The sequence below is a fragment of the Hemiscyllium ocellatum genome, chromosome 18 (genome assembly GCF_020745735.1).
Source record: "Hemiscyllium ocellatum isolate sHemOce1 chromosome 18, sHemOce1.pat.X.cur, whole genome shotgun sequence".
NCBI lineage: Eukaryota > Metazoa > Chordata > Chondrichthyes > Orectolobiformes > Hemiscylliidae > Hemiscyllium > Hemiscyllium ocellatum.
Window position 1 is genome coordinate 39,887,364 of NC_083418.1, and position 19,503 is coordinate 39,906,866.

The 19,503-nt window shown below is 40.1% G+C and overlaps 1 protein-coding gene across 2 annotated transcripts in view; it reads left to right on the forward strand.

The window, feature by feature from the left end:
• The window catches only part of syt19 (synaptotagmin XIX), a 78,038-nt gene that overhangs the window by 32,973 nt on the left and 25,562 nt on the right, over positions 1-19,503 (forward strand). For both annotated transcript variants that reach the window (XM_060838483.1, XM_060838482.1), the window contains exons 3-6: positions 1,282-1,421; positions 1,524-1,919; positions 5,756-5,872; positions 15,461-15,572. In XM_060838483.1, coding sequence (XP_060694466.1) covers positions 1,282-1,421; positions 1,524-1,919; positions 5,756-5,872; positions 15,461-15,572 — 765 coding nt within the window. The remainder of the gene's footprint in view (positions 1-1,281; positions 1,422-1,523; positions 1,920-5,755; positions 5,873-15,460; positions 15,573-19,503) is intronic.

The window sequence follows — 19,503 nt, forward strand, 5'->3', positions numbered from 1 at the left end:
GCATTATTTCCCTAAGGTTTTCAACGCCTTGTCTATTCCTTATTATTCCATACAGCCTTATGAATATCATCTCCATTCTCTTGCAAATTTCTCAGAGGTTTCACCCAGCTCTTCCTGAAATTCTAAATGTTTTGTTGCTAGGCCCTTGTATGGGCATTGAAGAGAGCAGTTTTAATTGTTACTTTTCTGTTTATCTGTAAGAAGGCATCTTTAACACCATGACTACGAACTAGCTCTGTTCAAAATACTATCCAAGCTTCTTTCAGCCATTGCAATTTCATGGCAATTTTCTCAAACAACACAAAATACATTTCAATTTCTTCCTGGTTGAATTTAGGCATGAAACAAATACTATTTTTATTTATACGAACAGTAGTTAAGTCAGTAATAGAAATCTTTTTCTTCTGCCACCACCTGTTTGTGTAATCCAAGTCGTTTTTTTTAGGTGAAAATCAGATTTCAACATGTCCTTTCCCCTCTGGAATTTGAGGTTTTCCCTTCATAATTTTTGTTTCTGTGTCTCTTTTAAATTCAAAACTTTGTACTTTCCTTCTTTGTAATTCCAATTAGAATTTTTGCATTCCCCTATTCCCCAATTCAGGGTCAAAGAGAAAGGATGAGACAATCTTTTATAGAGCTACAAAAGACAATGAACTGCAGAAAAAGAGTAAATCTGGAACACCATTTTGAATCAACTTCAAATGTCAATGGGGCAAGATTTAGAATAGCAAACGTCAAATTTAATGGTAATTCCAAGAAGTTCTCCTTGTGTAGTAAGATCAACATATAGTCTGTGATTCAAGGTTTCTCAGAAGAAATAATCTCTGGAATCATATCAGAAACTGCTCGATTTCAAGATAAGGTTCTGTATGTTCTTGTGGGTTTTGATGATGCAAAGGCTCTCCAGAACTATCATGTGATCTTACATAATATGGTGTAATGCAACACAAATATAATCTAGTTTTTGTACACCCAGGCCTAAGATATAAAGACTGGATATTAAAATTGTCTGTACTTATAGTAGGAGGGTCAATAATTCTTTTCATGCTACTGAACATTTCATGAAGGCATTGAAAAGCTGCCAACTATTCACATATTAAGTGTTAAAAAAAGCTTGTAAATTTTCTTCTTCAAAGGTACAATCAACCCTCCAACAGGTAGACCAGAGAGTGATGGGATCACTAGGTTTGAGACTGAATTTCACATGTAATGAGTATCTGCTTTTATTATTCCAATAATAAACTGTTTCTGTGTAATTTTCAATTAATATTGTGCTTCTAGCAAAAAATGCTGCGAGTTGGACTGATCCCAACAAACAGTATACAGAAAAAAGCAACTTATCAACACACAGTAATTCTGCAGATTTTCTGGGTTTGTCTGATGAAGATGAGTATTTAGATGTGAAAACGTATGATTACAAGGTATGTAACTCTCATGATTGTTGATATAATTATTCTTTTAAAACGTACACATTGCACAATGTTTACATACAATCTTCCTTTTTATCCATGTGTCTTTTCAAGGTGTACAAGCTCCAAGAGAGTTTACAAAAACTAAGCCTTTATCTTCAAAGTAGTAATCCTGTTGATTTGAAACTGATTCAATCAAACGATGATCTTGTCATTGACTCAAAAGTTGAGCTTTCTGGAGATTTGAAATTTTCCCTATTGTATGATAAAAAACAGTCAAAATTACAACTGACAGTTAAAGAAGCTTCTAATCTTCCTGCTCGACACTTCAATCAGCACAATGACTTTTTCATTCGGATCAAGTTATTTACTAGTTTACCTCGATACCAGTGTATCCTTCATCAATGGGACACAAAGATTGTGAAGAATACAATAAATCCCACTTTTGGAGACCAATACACCTGTTATATTGAGAAGACTGCCTATAGGAAAGCTACTCTAAAACTTGAGGTACTTATTTTAAATTATCTTGCTTTCTTGTTATGTTTATTCAAGAATGTTATTTTAATGTCAAAGCACTGTGTTTGATATTCAGGTTAACTGTTTTATTATATCATGGTCATAGTGTGCACTGTTCAACCATTGCTACAATTTGTTCACTGTCCTTTTCCTGTTAATGGATTCTAATTCGGTATGACGATCATGGTTTACTGCTACATGCCATTTACCAAAGGAGAGCTTAAAGTGTTTGAATGAACACTATGTTAGATCCAATTTGTTCATTGTATTACAAGTATTATAGTTTAGAACTTTGAATTGTTGTGAAGTTGTACTGCCTTTATACTTATTTACCTGAAACAACAGTTTGTCAGTATACATTATTTCAGGGCTTCTCTTAGTACAAAAACATTAAAACAAGCAATAGTAATGAAGAGTGATATAAATGAATTAAACTCACTTTTCATTTGAATAAACAGTTTGTTTTGATTGCATTAATCTGTAGTAACAGCAGTATTCCAGATTTTTCAGAATAATGACCAAATGTCTTGGGTCTCACCTTAGCTGCAACCAAATCATTGTCTCAAAGGCCCCTGGCTGGATTTGTTAATATAACACTGTTGTATCAATTCCTCTGCACATAACTGTTACTTCAGCTTTTTGTTGCTGTGTTTTTAAGATGATAAATAAAGTAGTCTACAAATAACTTGGATTGCTGTTAATGCTGACTTTACTTAAATATTTAATGCAGAGTCTTGCGACTCTAATTGATCTGTCACACCTTACCTAAACTCATTTGCTACCCTACCTTGTTGAGAGTCAATGTTTATTTCCAAATTATTAAATTCAATCTCTGCGTGAGAAGACCAGCTTTTCCATTTTGTTTGCAAACCTGACCAGCATCATGGCTAACATACTGATTTTAATAATTTGGAAATGAACATTGACTCTCAACAAGGTAGGGTAGCAAGTGAGTTTAGGTAAGGTGTGACAGGTCAATTAGAGTCGCAAGACTCTGCATTAAATATTTAACTAAAGTCAGCATTAACAGCAATCCAAGTTATTTGTAGACTACTTTATTTATCATTTTAAAAACACAGCAACAAAAAGCTGAAGTAACTGTTATGTGCAGAGGAATTGATACAACAATGTTATATTAACAAATCCAGCCAGGGGCCTTTGAGACAATGATTTGGTTGCAGCTAAGGTGAGACACAAGACACTTGGTCATTATTCTGAAAAATCTGGAATACTGCTGATACTACAGATTAATGCAATCAAAACAAACTGTTTATTCAAATGAAAAGTGAGTTTAATTCATTTATATCACTCTTCACTACTATTACTTGTTTTAATGTTTTTGTACTAAGAAAAGCTGAACTACACAACCCCAGATAATCACTGCAGGAGTTACACAGAAAAGAATTTTAGTTAGTCATCATTAGCTGCTTCAGCCATGACTCTTCATTCATTATAAACTCAACAGTGGAACTCTTTGCTATTCAGTTCCATTTACAACTCAAATAACAATCCCTTGCCTGAGGAGGTTTGAGAAAACAACTAGTAAAATTCATAAGCACCAGATGATAACCATTTCAAACAATACAAAATCCAGCCATCTCTCTTTGATCTTCAATAGAATCACCATTCTTATGCCCCTACCATGAATCATGAATTTGGATTTAATGGAGGGCTCGCCCACCAGCTGGAGAACTGAGAGGATCTCCATGTCACCCCTTTTAGGGAAGGCCCACTGAATTAAATATTTCTCAGACTCTCAGCTAGACAGCAACAAGCCTTCCCTGAGATCAGTGGGGATGCAAGTCCTGCCCCAGAGCTGGCAGTTCATGAAGGGCTTTTGCCCGAAACGTCGATTTCGCTGCTCCTTGGATGCTGCCTAAACTGCTGTGCTCTTCCAGCACCTCTAATCCAGAATCTGGTTTCCAGCATCTGCAGTCATTGTTTTTACCTCATTCATCAGATGTCAGCAACTTTGTTGACCAGCAGCACCATTGGAAGGTGGAGGCTGCTACTGCTATTATACCCTCCTATTAAAAACACTATTGCTCCATGACCGAGTTTGGGTTATTTACAACAAAGTGTTTACGTCTAACCACATCAAAGCCTAGCAATGTGTTCAAGGCTTAGCTTAAAAATGTGGTGGAATGCTTCTATACTGATGGACTGATACAACAACAATCAATAACCTCAGCAGAGCAAAGCACATGCTCAGCCCTGAAACATCCAGCCTGGTGGGATGAGTATTATATATCCTTGTGGGGTGTACTTTTGGCAGGGGAAGCATTTGGAAGAGGATATGTGCCAAGCCCACCACCTTACCGCCATTAAAAAAACCCAATTGACCCTAATGTCCCCCTTTCCACACCATAAAGCCGTTGGCATCAGCAGTTAGATCGAGTGGCAGCCCACTCCTTTTCACTAACTTTAAAAAATGCAGAAAGGAAGGAGGGTAATATCTTTTGAAGATGTCTTTTGCACACCAAAGGCACTGCCTCACCCCAGAAGAATGGAATCCATCTGCTTGCTTCCTTCTTGCATGGACTTTAACATCCACTCTTCCACCCACACCTCTAAGGTAGTTACACCCTCCTCAAGCAAAGCTTTGCACTTACCTGAGGCCTTTATGCAGGGACTGTCCTAGCAGTGTCCATATATGGCTGGGACCGCTGGAGCTGGTGGCCAATCAGTTGGATGGCAGCTCCAGCTGGTGGGACTTCCTATCCCTGAATAGCTGATGTCCTACTCTGCATTACTTTAGCTTACTACTGTGCACTATAATTGCAACGGTCTGAGGGCTAACCTTCCATATGGCATGGGAGAGCAGTGACGGATGTGAACTGCCTGACTTCTACCCATGTACATTTCTGCCCAATATCTCAATATTCACACCTGTTTCACTAATTGGCAACAGCAAGTAAGATCTAAGGGATGCAATACAACAACTTACAAATGTTCCTTCGGCAGCACCTGAATGGATACATGAATAGGAAGGGCTTACAGAGATATGTACCAAGTGCTGGCACACGGGACTAGATTAATTTAGGATATCTAGTCAGCATGGATGAGTTGGACCAAAGCTTCTGTTTCCGTGCTATACAACTCAATGACTCGATAAGCACGTCTTTTTTATTATTATTATTTAGGAACAGATAAATTCCTGTACTTGGACAAGTTGTACAAGGTCTGAAAAGTTTGAAGGAAACAGAAGTGGTAATTTTAATTGAACAGCATTTTCTCTCTTCCCCATCCTGCCTGACCCCTGGATTTAGCTACCCCAGCACAGCTCACCTTTCACTAGCGAAAAGATTGAACAGATTCCCAGAGTTCTGATACTGTTATCTAGCAGTGTGGACAGTAACAGAAGAGAACAGAAATCATTTGCTTCTCTACACTTATTATTTCTTTTGTCAAATTTCAAGGTGCATTGTGTAAATTTTAGTACTTCTGTATTTAGGTGTAATTCTCCAAAATGGGGCTCAGATCCAATGTTATTGGTGGCAATTTCTAAAAAAAAATTGAAGAAACTCACAGAACCAAGTGACATTTCTCACCATTCAAAGCATTCTCTGCCAGTGCTCAAAGTTCCTAATACATGAATAGCCTTGATATTTAATTCCCTTCCTCCACATAACATCAATCAGCTGATCACATAGTGCAAAACATTATTTCACAAGCTAAACTTCATATATCTAGCAAGACAAAAGTAAACACGTTTAGTTCACCAACAAGCAGAAATCAACAGTCTCTCTATATAGTTCTTATTGACAATCAATGGTTTGTCTTTAGTACTTTTACAATCTAATTTGGAGCAAATATTCTTTATCCAGGTTTGGGATTTTGACAAATATTCTCGGCGTGATGTTTTAGGAGAGGTGCGCTTGTCACTCAGCAACTTGGACTTATCTAACACAGAATTCTGTGAGAAGTTACAGAAGGTCCAAAAGGTACAAACTTAATCATTATCTTGTCATATAAATACTTAGTCAGCGCATTCAGCAGTGATTTGTTGATTAGCACAGTATTTGTATAAAAACCTTTGTCAATGGAATATTCTGGAAGTTTATACAGATATGAAGAGACACTGGTTTGTACCTGTGGTTTACCACAGGCTTGAATCATACCATAATAGGGTATTGAGAGTGTTGTGATGGAAATGCACAGCTGGTAAGGCAGCATCCAAGGATCAGGAGAGTCGACATTTCAAAAGAGGCTTGTTGGCCAGGGGGCTGACAGATAACTGGGAGGGTTTTGGGGCTGGGGGGAAGAAAGCTGAGGATGCAATAAGTAGATGAAGGTGATCGGTCGGAGAGGAAGGTGGAGCAGATAGATGGTCAAGAAGACGGTGCCAAGTTGGGATCAGGTGGGAAGGTGGGGGGGGTGGAGTGGTGGTAAATGAGGAAACTAATGAAATCTACATTGATCCCATGTGGTTGGAGGGTCCCAAGGCGGAAGATGAGGCGTTCTTCCTTCAGACGTCAGGTGGTTAGGGTTTGGCTATGGAGGAGGCCCAGGACCTGCATGTCCTTGGTAGAGTGGGAGTGGGAGGGGGAGGGGGGGGGAGTTGAAGTGTTCAACTATGAGATGGTGAGGTTGGTTGGTGCGCATGTCCCGGAGATGTTCTCTGAAATGTTCCGCAAGTAGGCGTCCAGTCTCCCAATGTAGAGGAGACCACACTGGGTGCAACGGATACAGTAGATGACCTTAGTGGAAGTCCAGTTAAATTTCTGTTGGATGTGGAATGATCTTTTGTGGCCTTGGATGGAAGTGAAGGGGAAGGTGTTGGGAGTGGGTGTGGGCTAGTGGGGGACGTGGATCTGACAAGGGAGTTGCAGAGGGAATGGTCTCTCCAGAATGCAAATAGGGGTGGGGAGGGAAATATATTTCTAGTAGTGAGATCTGTTTGTAGGTGGCAGAAGTGATGGAGGATGATGTGATATATATATGGAGGTTGGTGGGGTGGAAGGTGAGGACCGGGGAGTTCTGTCCTTGTTGCGTTGGGAGAGGTGGGGTTCAAGGGTGGAGGTGCAGGAAATGGAGGAAATGCGCTGGAGGGCATTGTCGACCACATGGGAGGAGAAATTGCGGTCTTTGAAGAAGGAGGCCATGTGGGATTTTCTATGGTGGAACTGGTCATCCGGGGAACAGATACAGTGGATGCAGAGGAATTGGGAATAAGGGATAGCGTTTTTACAGAAGGCAGGCTGGGAGGAGGTGTCGCCAGGTAGCTGTGGGAGTCGGTGGATTTGTAGAAGCTGTCCGAGGGTAATAGGATGTTGCTAGGTTGAAACATAGGACTTTTCCAGATGGAGAGAAAAGTTACAGGTATTATAATTCCATATCCTATAAATCCCATTGAGCTCTTTCATCTTGTTATGATTGGTATGAAAATGGACGTATAAGATTTATTTTGCACCATTTGACTTTAATACATGAAATTTTCATGAACTGAAAATTGCTGGAATTAATTGTTTACTGTGATAATCTGACACAAGCCAAGACAACATGTGTGGAACATACACAGTAAGCTGCCTCAGAATTACCATTTTTTAATCAAGAGGCTCTGAAATTCAGTGAGGTTTTAAGAAACTTGCATCTCTTGTTTTCCTCATGCTTGGATAATAACTCCACATGTTGAAAATGAAAGGTTACCTGTGGAGTACTCAGATTGGAAAAGACAGTGGAGTTTAAGTGGGAATAGAGTCGAGAGTGTGATGCTGGAAAAGCACAGCAGGTCAGGCAGCATCTGAGGAGCAGGACAATCGGTGTTTCAGGCATAAGCTCTTCATCAGGATGAACCATATTTTAGAAATTTGATTTCAGCAACAAACATGAGAGAAAGCAACATGGACTGAACACAACAAGAATACTGAAAGTTCCCTTCTCCCTTCGCTCTTTATCTCTTTGTCTTTAATCTTCAAATTCAAAAATCAACGGCTGTGGAAAAAAAACTAGGAAAATCTCCAATGATTGAGAAATGAAAAGTAGCTCCTAAGGAAACAGTATGACAGCTAAGCAGTTGGGACTCTGATTTCACTCAAAAAGCCTGAAAAGCCTTAAACTACAACTGCATTTGTTATCCTGTCTGTATCAAATACCTCACTTGCCCATCTCCTGTGCAAGTTCATTAGTGATGCTTTGTGTATGTATTTGTCTCAATTTATTATTTTTTCAGTGAATAAAACTCACTGCAAAAAGCAACCATGGAATTGGGTCACCTTCATTTTTGATCTGGTTAACTAAATTTAATTGAACTGTGATAGCTCTACACTCTAAACAAAATATGATATTGATTGCAACTTACTGAGAAAGGGTCAAAAAGAGGGGAACTCTCATCCCTATTCACCTGAGATTAGATTCCTTACAGTGTGGAAACAGACCCTTTGGCCTAACAAGTCCACACCAACCCTCCAAAGAGTAACCCACCCAGACCCATTTTCCTCTGACTAATGTACCTAACACTATGGGCAATTTAGAATAGCCAATTCACCTGACCAGCACTTCTTTGGACTGTGGGAGGAAACCAGAACAAACCCACACAGACACAGGGAGAATGTGCAAACTCCACACAGACAGGCAGCCAAGGCTGGAATCAAACCTGGGACCCTGGTGCTGTGAGGCAGCAGTGCTAAACGCTGAGCCATCATGCCGCCTGCTTTAATAAATTTGAGAGCTTGGTCCATAACAAACCAATGAAAGGAATGGAAAGGAAAACTGAACTGTTCCTTCAAAAGCTGTTTTAAAAAAAACTGCAAAAAGATTATTTGAATTTCTAAAGATCTAAAAGTACAAAGATGACCACATTTGATGTTATTCTTTCATAGAGCAGGAAAATAATCTCTGAGAAATTAAAAGCTTTTTACTTGGAAGAACTAAATGGGATAGCTCTGTTCTTAGAGGTGGCATTCTGCCAGAAAACTAGAAACAAGAATTTCAAAATAGGTAGCAAATAACCAGAGTTAGAAATTAGGGATAACGAAACAGAATAAATTAAAATTGGACCAAACAAGGATAAAATAGAATTCCAATTGAGTGAGGTCAAGCTGAGAATAGAGAATTGAGGCAGCTTTGGAAAGGAAAACAGATTTAAGAACTGAAGTATTCATTTTTCACATTTGGTGAGGAAGAGGTGGATGGGAGGGAATGCTGTCAGGGAGATAATTCTAGGATTTTGACTCTTCATGAGTGGATAAAAGAACTGAATTCCAGAGGTGAGAGGGATTACCAATGACATCAAGGCTACATTTGAATGAGTTGACCTCAAGGAACCCTATCAAAATGGGAGTCAATGGGAATTAGGTGAGCACTCTCCCCTGGCTAGAATCATAATGAATACCAAACGAATGATGACATATTTTCAAGTCAGTGTGCTGTGTGTCTTGAAGAGGCACCTGCACATTGGACTGTTCCCATACATCTTCTGCACTTATCATTCTAGATGCTAGTGGTTGTTAGTTTGGAAGGTGCAAATTTCTGCACTGCATCTTGTAGACAGTACACATTGCTGCTACTGAGCATTAGTGGTGAAGTGACTGAATGTTTGTGGATGTGCTGCTAGTCTAATAAGTTGCTTTGTCCTGATGGTGTCAAGCTTCCTGACAGTTCTCGAAGTTTCACTCATCCAGGAAAGGAAGGAATATTCCATCATACTCATTGTATGTGGTGGTCAGGCTTTAGGGAATCAGGAAGTGATTTACTTGCCACAGTATTCTTAGCCTCTTACCTGCTCTTGTAGCCACTGTACTTGTGTGGAGAATCCAGTTGAATTTCTGGTCAATGGTAACCTAGGATGTTGATAGTGGGGGATTCAGTTGACAATTGACTATCGAGGTGTGGTGGGTCGATTGTCTCTAATTGGAGATAGTCATTGCCTGACATTTATGTGGCATGAGTGTTACTTGCTATCTTTCAGCCCAAGCCTGGATATTGTCTGTCTTTTTGCATTTGAAAATGGACTGATTCAGTATCTCAGGAATCATGAATGTTGATGAACACTGTGAAATCATTGGCGAACATCCCCACTTCTCACCTTATGGTGGAGGGAAGATCATTGATGAGGCAACTGAAGCTGGTTGGGCCTAGGACACTACCCTGAGGAATCCTGCGGAGATGTCCTGGGGCTGAGATGATTGAGCTCTAACAACTACAAACATCTTCCTAAGTTCCAGGTATGACTTCAACCAGCAGAGAGTATGCCTCTAATACCCTATTGGTTCCAGTTTTGCGTGGGCTCCTTGATGCCACATTTGCTTAAATGAGCCTTGATGTCAAGGGCTGTCACAGTCAACTCACCTCTGAAAATCAGCTCTTTTTATCATGTTTGAACAACAGCTGTAATGAGGTTAGAAGCTGAGTTACGCTGGTAGAACCTAAACTGGGCATCAATGAGCAGATTATTGCTGAGCAAGTGCTGCTTGATAGCACCTTCCATTATTTTACTGATGGGGTGGTAATTGCCTGGGTTGGATTTGTCCTGCTTTTTATGTACAGGACATACTTGAGCAATTTTCCACATTGTCGGGTAGATATCAGTGAGTAGCAGTAATTTCTGAAGTACAAGGCTTTTGTACTATCAATTGAATGTTGTTCGGGCTCATAGCCTTTGCATTATCCAGTGCCTCCAGTTGTTTTTTGAGTGAATTGAGTTGGCTGAAGACTGGTGTCTTAATACTGGGGACTATTGCAGGAGGCCAAGATGGGTCATCTACTTCTGGCTAATGATTGTTGGAAATGTTTAAGCCTCATCTTTTGCACTGACATCCTGGGCTCTTCCATCATTGAGGATGGGGATATTTGTGGAGCCTTCTTCTCCAGTAAGTTGTTAATTTCTCACCACCATTCATGACTGGAGATGGCTAAACTGCAGAGGTAGGATCACTCAGCTCCGCATAGCTGCTTATGCTGTTTGCCATGCAAGTATTCCTGCTTGTAGCTTCAGCAGGTTGACCCATCATTTTTACATATGACTGATGCTGTTCCTGGCATTCCTTCCTGAACACTCCATTGAACCAGAGTTGATCCCTGGTGTGATGATAATGGTAGAATATGGGCTATACAAAGCCATGAGATTGCAGAGTGTGCAATTCTGCCCCTGGACATTGCTGTTATAGGGCAGGCAGAGCAAACAGTCAGGGAAAGCTCATGAGGTTTATTCCTCAGGGGAGTACCATTGACTATGAGGGGCTATTTCAAGTGCATACCGGAAAATACCATTGGCAAAAGTTCTTTACCTGCAAGAAACAGCCTGCGGAGATGTAACTCAAACACAAAGGGCTTTAAAAACTTGCTTTTCACCAGTGGGTATGGCATCTAATATTGAAGCCACCTATAAAAACTTCCATGAGGTAATTGAAAAACTCCCTTTTCAATTCAGACTCCTGTTGAGGAACAGAGGGTAGTAAGGCTGAGACAGGCAGTGATTCTGCCTGACAACTATAGGTTAACATGCAGATCCATAAACTCAGAGCAGCCAAGGTACAGAAGCTGTCACAGACCAGAGAGAGAAAGAGAACGGCAAGATAAGTGCCCTGGAGCAAACTGGAGAAATAAAGGATGCCAGAAAAGACAGATCTGTCATTGACCATTAAAAGGAGGGAATCAGCTGAGAGGTAAGTACTTTCACAGTGGAAAACCAAGACACACAAAGGAAAATTGTAAGTTTCAACATTCCCTAGAAATTCAAACTGCAAGACCTGAATCAGCATGAAGGATAGTCACTGTCAGGCAGCATCGTGAACCTGGATAGATGACAGGGCTTGGATTGAATGGAATGGTGAGCCCTAACTTCTAAACCATCTGCAAGAGAGATCAGCATTCTTCAAGACTTCAGGTACTCACAGAGCTTGCTAGACAGGAAAGTAAAAGATTTTCCACCTGGAATCAAAGCCAAAGGGTTCATGGGAAAGAATCCAGAGGTGTTGCGTGTTCGAGTTTATTCAGTGTGTCAGTGAGAACTATTGAACTATGAGTCTGGTAATAATGGGTGTCATTTCAAGCTTACCAATACCAGGCATAGATATTTTATTGGGAAAGGAATTGGTTGGTAGCAAAATATAACCCTCAAACATTGGAGGAGAGGGAAGCTGCAGGAAGCAAGCAGCAGGAAAGCTGGAAACTGAAAGGGACTCATAAGCCCTATAGGGGGCAGCAAAACTCATCAGTTTGGACTGCCTCGAGAACAGAAGTTACTGAACCAAAGACTGGAATTAAACCACTGGGAAGCTGCAAAGAGAACTACACAGGGCAGCAAATTTCACAAAATTTGAGGTAGTTCAGGAAGTGTTACTTGATGTAAACAGGGCTGAAATCAATCCAGACGTGTCACAAAGAGTTGGGATACATCCAAAGGGGTTACTAGGATCAGACCTAAGCTAACAGCTATAAATAAAGGCCAGAAAGGAGCAGGGAAAATAACGAAAGACAACAGATCAGAGGCAGAGCACTAGTTAATAGATAATGCTAAAACTGTAAGAGGGTCACTGGAGTTTTTAAACAAACCAGGAGAAAGTAAAGTTGAAGGCTCACTTTGTGGAAGAGTCGCAGAGCAATATAGTAGAAGCTGAACATTCAAGGAATACAAGGGAAATGGAAGAAGTTATGGAAAACCTACTGCTAAAACCAAGGAAAAGGGAAGGAAACATACCCTGCAGCAGAGAACACTGATGAAGGCTACCAAAGGCATAGCAATGAGTTAAACATAGAATTAGCCACTGGGAGATCCAACAAACAGAACAAGCATGAACCTTAAACCAGTTCAATCAGATTGATGGAAAGCTAAAATGAGAGTGAGATACTGGATGCAAGTCCTCAGATTACAACTAATCAATCTCCTAGAAATCAAATTGATCAAAATGTCTGAATCTCATGCAGAGATTACAGAACTGGACATCAAAGGGTTAAGTGGCACAGATCAGAAAACAGACCTGACTGCTAATGCCAAAGCAGGTTCAGAACCAAGTTTAAGTCAAAAAGTCTGAATGTGGAAAGTGGCACCTCATAATCAAACTGGAGAAATACCATTTGCATTCCATTCTTCCGGTTGGGAAGATGGGTTTGATCATGGGGAAAATGGACTATCGGTGTTCAGCTTTCATCACTTGACTTTAGTAACGGAGATTTTCATGGACGATAAAGGCTGTTTATCAAGTCATAGAGTCATAGAGATGTTTCAAAAATGTTGACTTAAAATGGCTGCTGTGATCACCTGATAAACCCCAATAACCTACCAGGAATATACAAAACTAGCTTCCTGGGAATTACCACATTTCAGTTATTCGCTTTGGAATCAAAGGAGAGAGAAAGTAACATGGACTGATCACAGCAAGGATACGGAAACATCGTCTCTCACTCTCCCTATGTTTCGTCTTCATACTCTGATATTGATGCCTATGAAAACCAACTTGAGAAAATGCCATTGACCGAATAATCAAGGATATCTGCTAACTTTGCAACTGCTGAGAAAATAGGATGACAGCGAAACAGTTGAGACTCTGGTTTCACCCTCACAATCAAAAAATTGTACAAAATTAAATTGTAACAAAATATTTTTTCAGATGCTGCCCTCTTCACTTCTCTGTAAACTCAATACGTATGTTACAATGTGTATGCATTTGATGTTTTTTTAGTAATAAAAAGTCACGCTCTTTCACTCAAAAAATATAACTGGTTCTCTTTGATTTTGATCTTGCAACTATATTTAATTGAAGAGTGGTAGCGATGGGCTAAAAAGGAAAATAAAATTATATTTGTAGCAACTATCAACAGGAGTTTAAAAAAGAGAAGAGCCATGACCCCCCGCCCCCCCCCTCACTTGGTTGTAACAAACTCCAAAATGGGATAGCTGTTATTCATATGACTTACATACTATAAGGAGTGGAAAATCAGTAACCCACAGCAAGTTAAAGGTAGTAAATACATTTGTAAGCTTCATATAAATTAGGGGTAAGACCTCACGTGACCAAAAACAGCATTAGAAAGGCCATTGCACTACAAAGTAAATTAGTGTGATTTCAGTCCTTAGAGCTAACAAGCTAAAAAGAAGTTATTGAAGACCCTACATTTCTATGACTCCAACAATTGTAATATGAAGACACAGCTTGCACACCATCAGAATCATAGAATTGCTACAGTGCAGGAGAAGGCCATTTGACCCATTGTGTTTGTGCTGGCTCTCCAAATGCACAGTTCATTAAATGTCATAGTCCTGCTTTCAGCCTGTAACACTGTACTTTTCACATAACAGTCTAAGTCATTTTTAAATGTTTCAGTTGCACTTGCTTCTACCACAATTATGGGCAGTGAATTCCACATCTTCATCATTCACTGCATGAAAAGGGTTTTTTCTTGTCTTGCTTTTATTGTTTATTTTCAGTCTGTATTTTATCATTCTTGGCACTTTTCATGAATGGTAGCAATTTCTCCATATTTAATCAGTCCTCATGATTTTGAATACCACAATCAAATCAAGATGCCTTTTAAACATTGTAATTCTACCAGTCTCTACCACTTCTTCTGGCAGCTCATTCCATACATGCACCATTCTCTGCATGAAAAAGTTGCCCTTTTAAATCTTTCACCTCTCACCTTAAACTTATGCACTCTACTTTTAGATGCCACTAGCTTAGGGAAAAGACCTTTGCTATTCACTCTATCCATGCCCCTCATGATTTTATAAACTTCTATACGGTCACCCCTCAGCCTCTGACCCTCTAGAGAAAACAGCCCCAGCCTATTCAGTCTCTCCCTATAGCTGAAACCTTCCAACCCTGGCAACATCTTTGTAAATCCTTTCTGATCTCTTTTGAGTTTCACAATATCCTTCATATAGCAGGGAGGCCAGAACTGAATGCTTCAATTTATTTTTATAAGTGAAGTTTCTCATACTTGGAACCATTCTTGTGAATCTTTTCTGCACTTTATCCAATGCCTCCACATCCTTCTCAAATGGCAATGTCTAGAATTAAATGTAAAAGGATCTGGTATACATGTTCAACATAACATATTTGTTGCCTTACTCTGTGCCCCTCTTACTAAAACCCATATGATACTATATGTTTTATTAACTGCTCTCTCAACTAATCCTGTCTCCTTTAGTGACTTATGCATCTATCCCATTTAGAATAATGTCTTTTATTTTGTTTTGTCTCTCCATGTTCTTCCTACCAAAATAAATTACTTCACAGTTTTCCACTCTGAAATTCATCTGCGACCAGTCTGCCCATTCCACCAATCATTCCATGTCCTTCTGAAGTTCCATTCAGTACTCACAATTTACAATGTTTCCAAGTTTCAGACAATCAGCAACTTTGAAACATGCCTATAGCCCGAAGTGTAGGTCAATATATATAAAGCACATCAATCAATCACAGATGTCTGGGCATCATCACTACAGTCCACCAGATTCTTTAACTGCTAAAGATTGACAAAAGGTGAACTGCATGCAAACAGCAACAAGAACATTACTTATATTTATATAGCATCTTTGCTGTAATAGCTTCAGTCCTACTGTAATTTTACTTGTTTTTTGCTTCCTTCAGGAGGTCATTGGGGAAATTTTTCTGTCTCTTAAATATCTTCCAACAGCCCGGAAATTGGAAGTTGTCTTGCTGAAGGTGACAACTGGCAGCTTGAACACTGGTCCAGATATAGGTATTAAAGGCTATATCATTTACATAATGTTGTTTCTTGGCCATTTGTGGATGATACCTAATGATAAAAGATTTAAGAAAAATGTTTTCATTTAAGTTTGAATTCAGTAAACTCTTTACCTCTTCAGTTATCATATCTTTAATGATCTTATAATACTAATGTTTTTGTAATGGGCATTGAAGCCTGAATTGTTAAACGTTCAATTTGAATGAGAGAGTTTTGAGCTCATGCATTGACGTTTCCATGCCATAGAATCATAGAAGCAAATAAAGGTAGGATTAGAATGTTATGATCTGGTCAGTAAGTTCCTGATTTTGGCTGTTACAGCTAAGATGTCACTTCAGAAAATATATGATGTTCCACTGAAAGGTTGATGGCAAATAATTAAAGATAACCTTGGATGCCATCTAGTTATTTTATCAGTAGTTACAGGGGTACAGACACATAGGGTTCTCCTAATAGAGTAGTAGGAGGCCTTCACTAATGATATAGGCACAAATGTCAAATCCCACCAAGCTTTTAGAGAATTGAAATTGAGTTAATTCAAGTAAAAGAAAATAAATGAAAAGCTGGTGTCAGTGACAAAGGATTGTCCTAAGAATCTATCTGGGCCGCTAATTCCTCTTAGGGAAGGAAATTGGCTCTTGCTGAATTCTGAATTTCTTTCACAAACCTTGACAAACACCAACTCAACACATTCTGTTGAAAGTAGTGAACAAACTGGACATTGTTGCACTGGGGAAGTGACAGTAAGGGAAGAGGATGTGGTGCTGGCAGAGGTGAAGTAAGAATCTCCTGGCTGGATATTAGCTGCGCTCTGGAGAAGTGTCACTGGATACAAAATGTTAACTCTGCTTTCTCTCCACAGATGCTGCAAGATCTGTTTGATATTTTCTGCAATTTGTTTTTGTTGTTGTGGATATTAGCTCGGCTGCCTGATACAGTATATGAGATACTGTTGGATACATTTTTGGGCAATGGTGAGACTGCATTTGCAGTTCATCTTTACACTTACCTAGATGGAGGTGGAACATTAAAGGTCCAGGATTTGGTACATTCACTACCAATTAAATGCCAACTTTATAGCTGCAATGTCCTGAAGCACAGAGGTGTCCAATCTTCATGCATGAGTTTGGTGGGAAAAGTCATATTTGATTTTTTTTTCACTCAGGGTGCTGATCAGCAAATTTCAGAAAGCTACAGTTTGTCACAGCGTAAATGTTTTTGTTGCTATGACGCTATTTAAGAAAGGTGGTAAGTTGTTGGAAGGAATCCTGAAGGACAGAATTTACATGTATTTGAAAAGGCAAGGACTGATTAGGGATAATCAACATGGCTTTGTGCGTGGGAAATCATGTCTCACAAACTTGATTGAGTTTTTTGAAGAAGTAGCAAAGCTGGACATGATCTCTTTGGATTTCAGTAAGGCACTCAAGCTTCCCCATGGGAGACTGGTTAGGAAGATTAGATCACGTGGAATACAGGGAGAACTAGCCATTTGGATACAGAACTGGCTCAGAGGTAGAAGACAGAGGGTGGTGGTGGAGGGTTGCCATTCAGACTGGAGGACTGTGACCAGTGGAGTGCCACAAGGATCAGTGGTGGGTCCTCTACTTTTTGTCCTTTACATAAATGATTTGGATGTGAAAATAGGAAGTATAGTTAGTAAGTTTGCAGATGACACCAAAATTGGTGATGTCAAGGTGAGCGAAGAAGGTTACCTCAGATTACAACGGGATCTTGATCAGATGGGCCAATGGGCTGAGGAGTGGCAGATGGAGTTTAATTTATATAAATTAATTAGGTGCTGCATTTTGGGAAAGCAAATCTTAGAACGACTTATACACTTAATGGTAAGGTACTAGGGAGTATTGCTGAACTAACAGGACCTTGGAGTGTAGGTTCATAGCTCCTTGAAAGTGGAGTGTCAGGTAGATAGGACAATGAAGAAGGCGTTTGGCATGTTTTTCTTTATTTGTCAGAGCACTGACTGTAGGAATAGAGAGGTTATGTTTTGGCCGTATCAGATGTTGGTTAGGCCACTTTTGGGATATTGTGTGTAATTCTGGTCTCCCTCCTATTGGAAGAATGTTATAAAACTTGAAAGGGTTCAGAAAAGATTTACAAGGATGTTGCCAGGGTTTGTGGGTTTGAGCTTTAGGGAGAGGCCGAGTAGGTTGGGGCTATTTTCCCTGGAGCATTGGAGGCTGAGGGGTTACCTTTGTAGAGGTTTTTAAAATCATGAGGGGCATGGGTAGGGTAAATAGACAAGGTCTTTTCTCTGGTGTGGATAGTCCAAAACTAGAGGGCAGAGATTTAAGGTGAGAGGGGCAAAATTTAAAAGGGAACTGAGGGGCAAAGTGTTCCACAGAGGGTGGTGTGTGTAAAGAATGAGCTGCCAGAGGAACATTTAAAAGGCATCTGGATGGGCATATGAAGAGGAAGGGTTTAGAGGGATATGGGCCAGATGCTGGCAAAGGGGACTTGATCAGGTTAAGATATCTGGTCTGCATGGACAAGTTTGTACCAAAAGGTCTGTTTCTGTGCTGTACATCTCTATGACTTTACGGCTGCTTGTGTCCTCCACATCTCCTCCTGCCCTCCCCAGCAGGAGTGGCCTCTATTACATTCCCTTTCCTCAGACTTCAGTACAACTCTCTATTCCACCACCACTCATTCCATGAGTCTTAATCCTCTTCTCGCCAAGATAGTGTCTCCTTGAAACCCTGTCTGGCTCTGACCAGCAGACTCATAGCTGTGAATTTAGGTCCTGAGCTGAGTGAAATCACTCATGTTGCATTGCCCACTGCTCCTCCAGTCATTGATGGAATCCTGCCTGTATTTGCTGCTGTTAGGCTCAGGACACAGGAGAGGAGTGATTGTGGATTAGAGCAGTAGATCCTACAAGATCTTCCAGTTACACTTTCCTGTATTTTGAACAAAGGCCAGTGGACTGTATTACCCGTCACCAAATTAGGCAGCTTATTGGTCAAGATTGCTGTAGCAGATGTGACAGTTTTATTCAAAGTATTCTTCTGACTCAGAAATGCATAGAATGTTCCAGATTAAAACATTACAGACACAATTCCTGCATAACAAGAGCTGTTTGGTTGCTTTGATGCCTGCTCAACTCTCCTGCATGCCCCCTTTTCTTGTATCACTTCAGCCATGAAATACTGGGTTGAACTTTTATTTACCTGATCCACAGGCTTGCTCAGATAGTCATAGAAATCCAGCGTTTGGACTTTCTCACATGTATTTGGGTTTTATTGAGTCCAGCGTCTCATTGGTTTCCACCAGAAAGTAAACTCAATGTATAGATGGACACTAGGAAGCTCAGAGGAACAGAAGGATCTTGAAGTTCTTGCCCACAAATCCCTGAAGGCAGCAGGACAGATTAATTGGGTAGTTGAGAGGGAATTGACTGCATCAGTTGAGGCACAGATTATAAGGGCAGGGAGATTATGTTGGAGCTGTACAGAGCTTTGGCTAGACCATAGCTGGAATTCTGTTATAGTTCTGGTCATCGCACTGTAGGAAGGGTGTGATTGTACACGAGGGGCATCAGGAGATCCACCAGGATGATGCCTGGTATGGAGCATTTTATCAATGAAAAGAAGCTGGATAAGCTCAGGTTGTTTTCTTTGGAGCAGAGAAGGATGAGAGGGAACCCAGTTGAGATGTATAAGATTATAAGGGGCATGGACAAGGTGGATAGAAAACAGTTGTTGCCTTTAGTCGAAAGTTAATAACGAAGGGGCATAGTTTTAAGTAGAATGGCAGGAGATTTAGAAGGGATTTGAGGGAAAGATTTTCCACACAGAAGATCGTTGGAATGCACTGTCAGGAAGGGTTGTTGAGTTACGTAATTTCACAACCTTTAAAAAGTAGCTGGATCAGCTGTTGAAACATTCAAGGCCACGAGACTAGC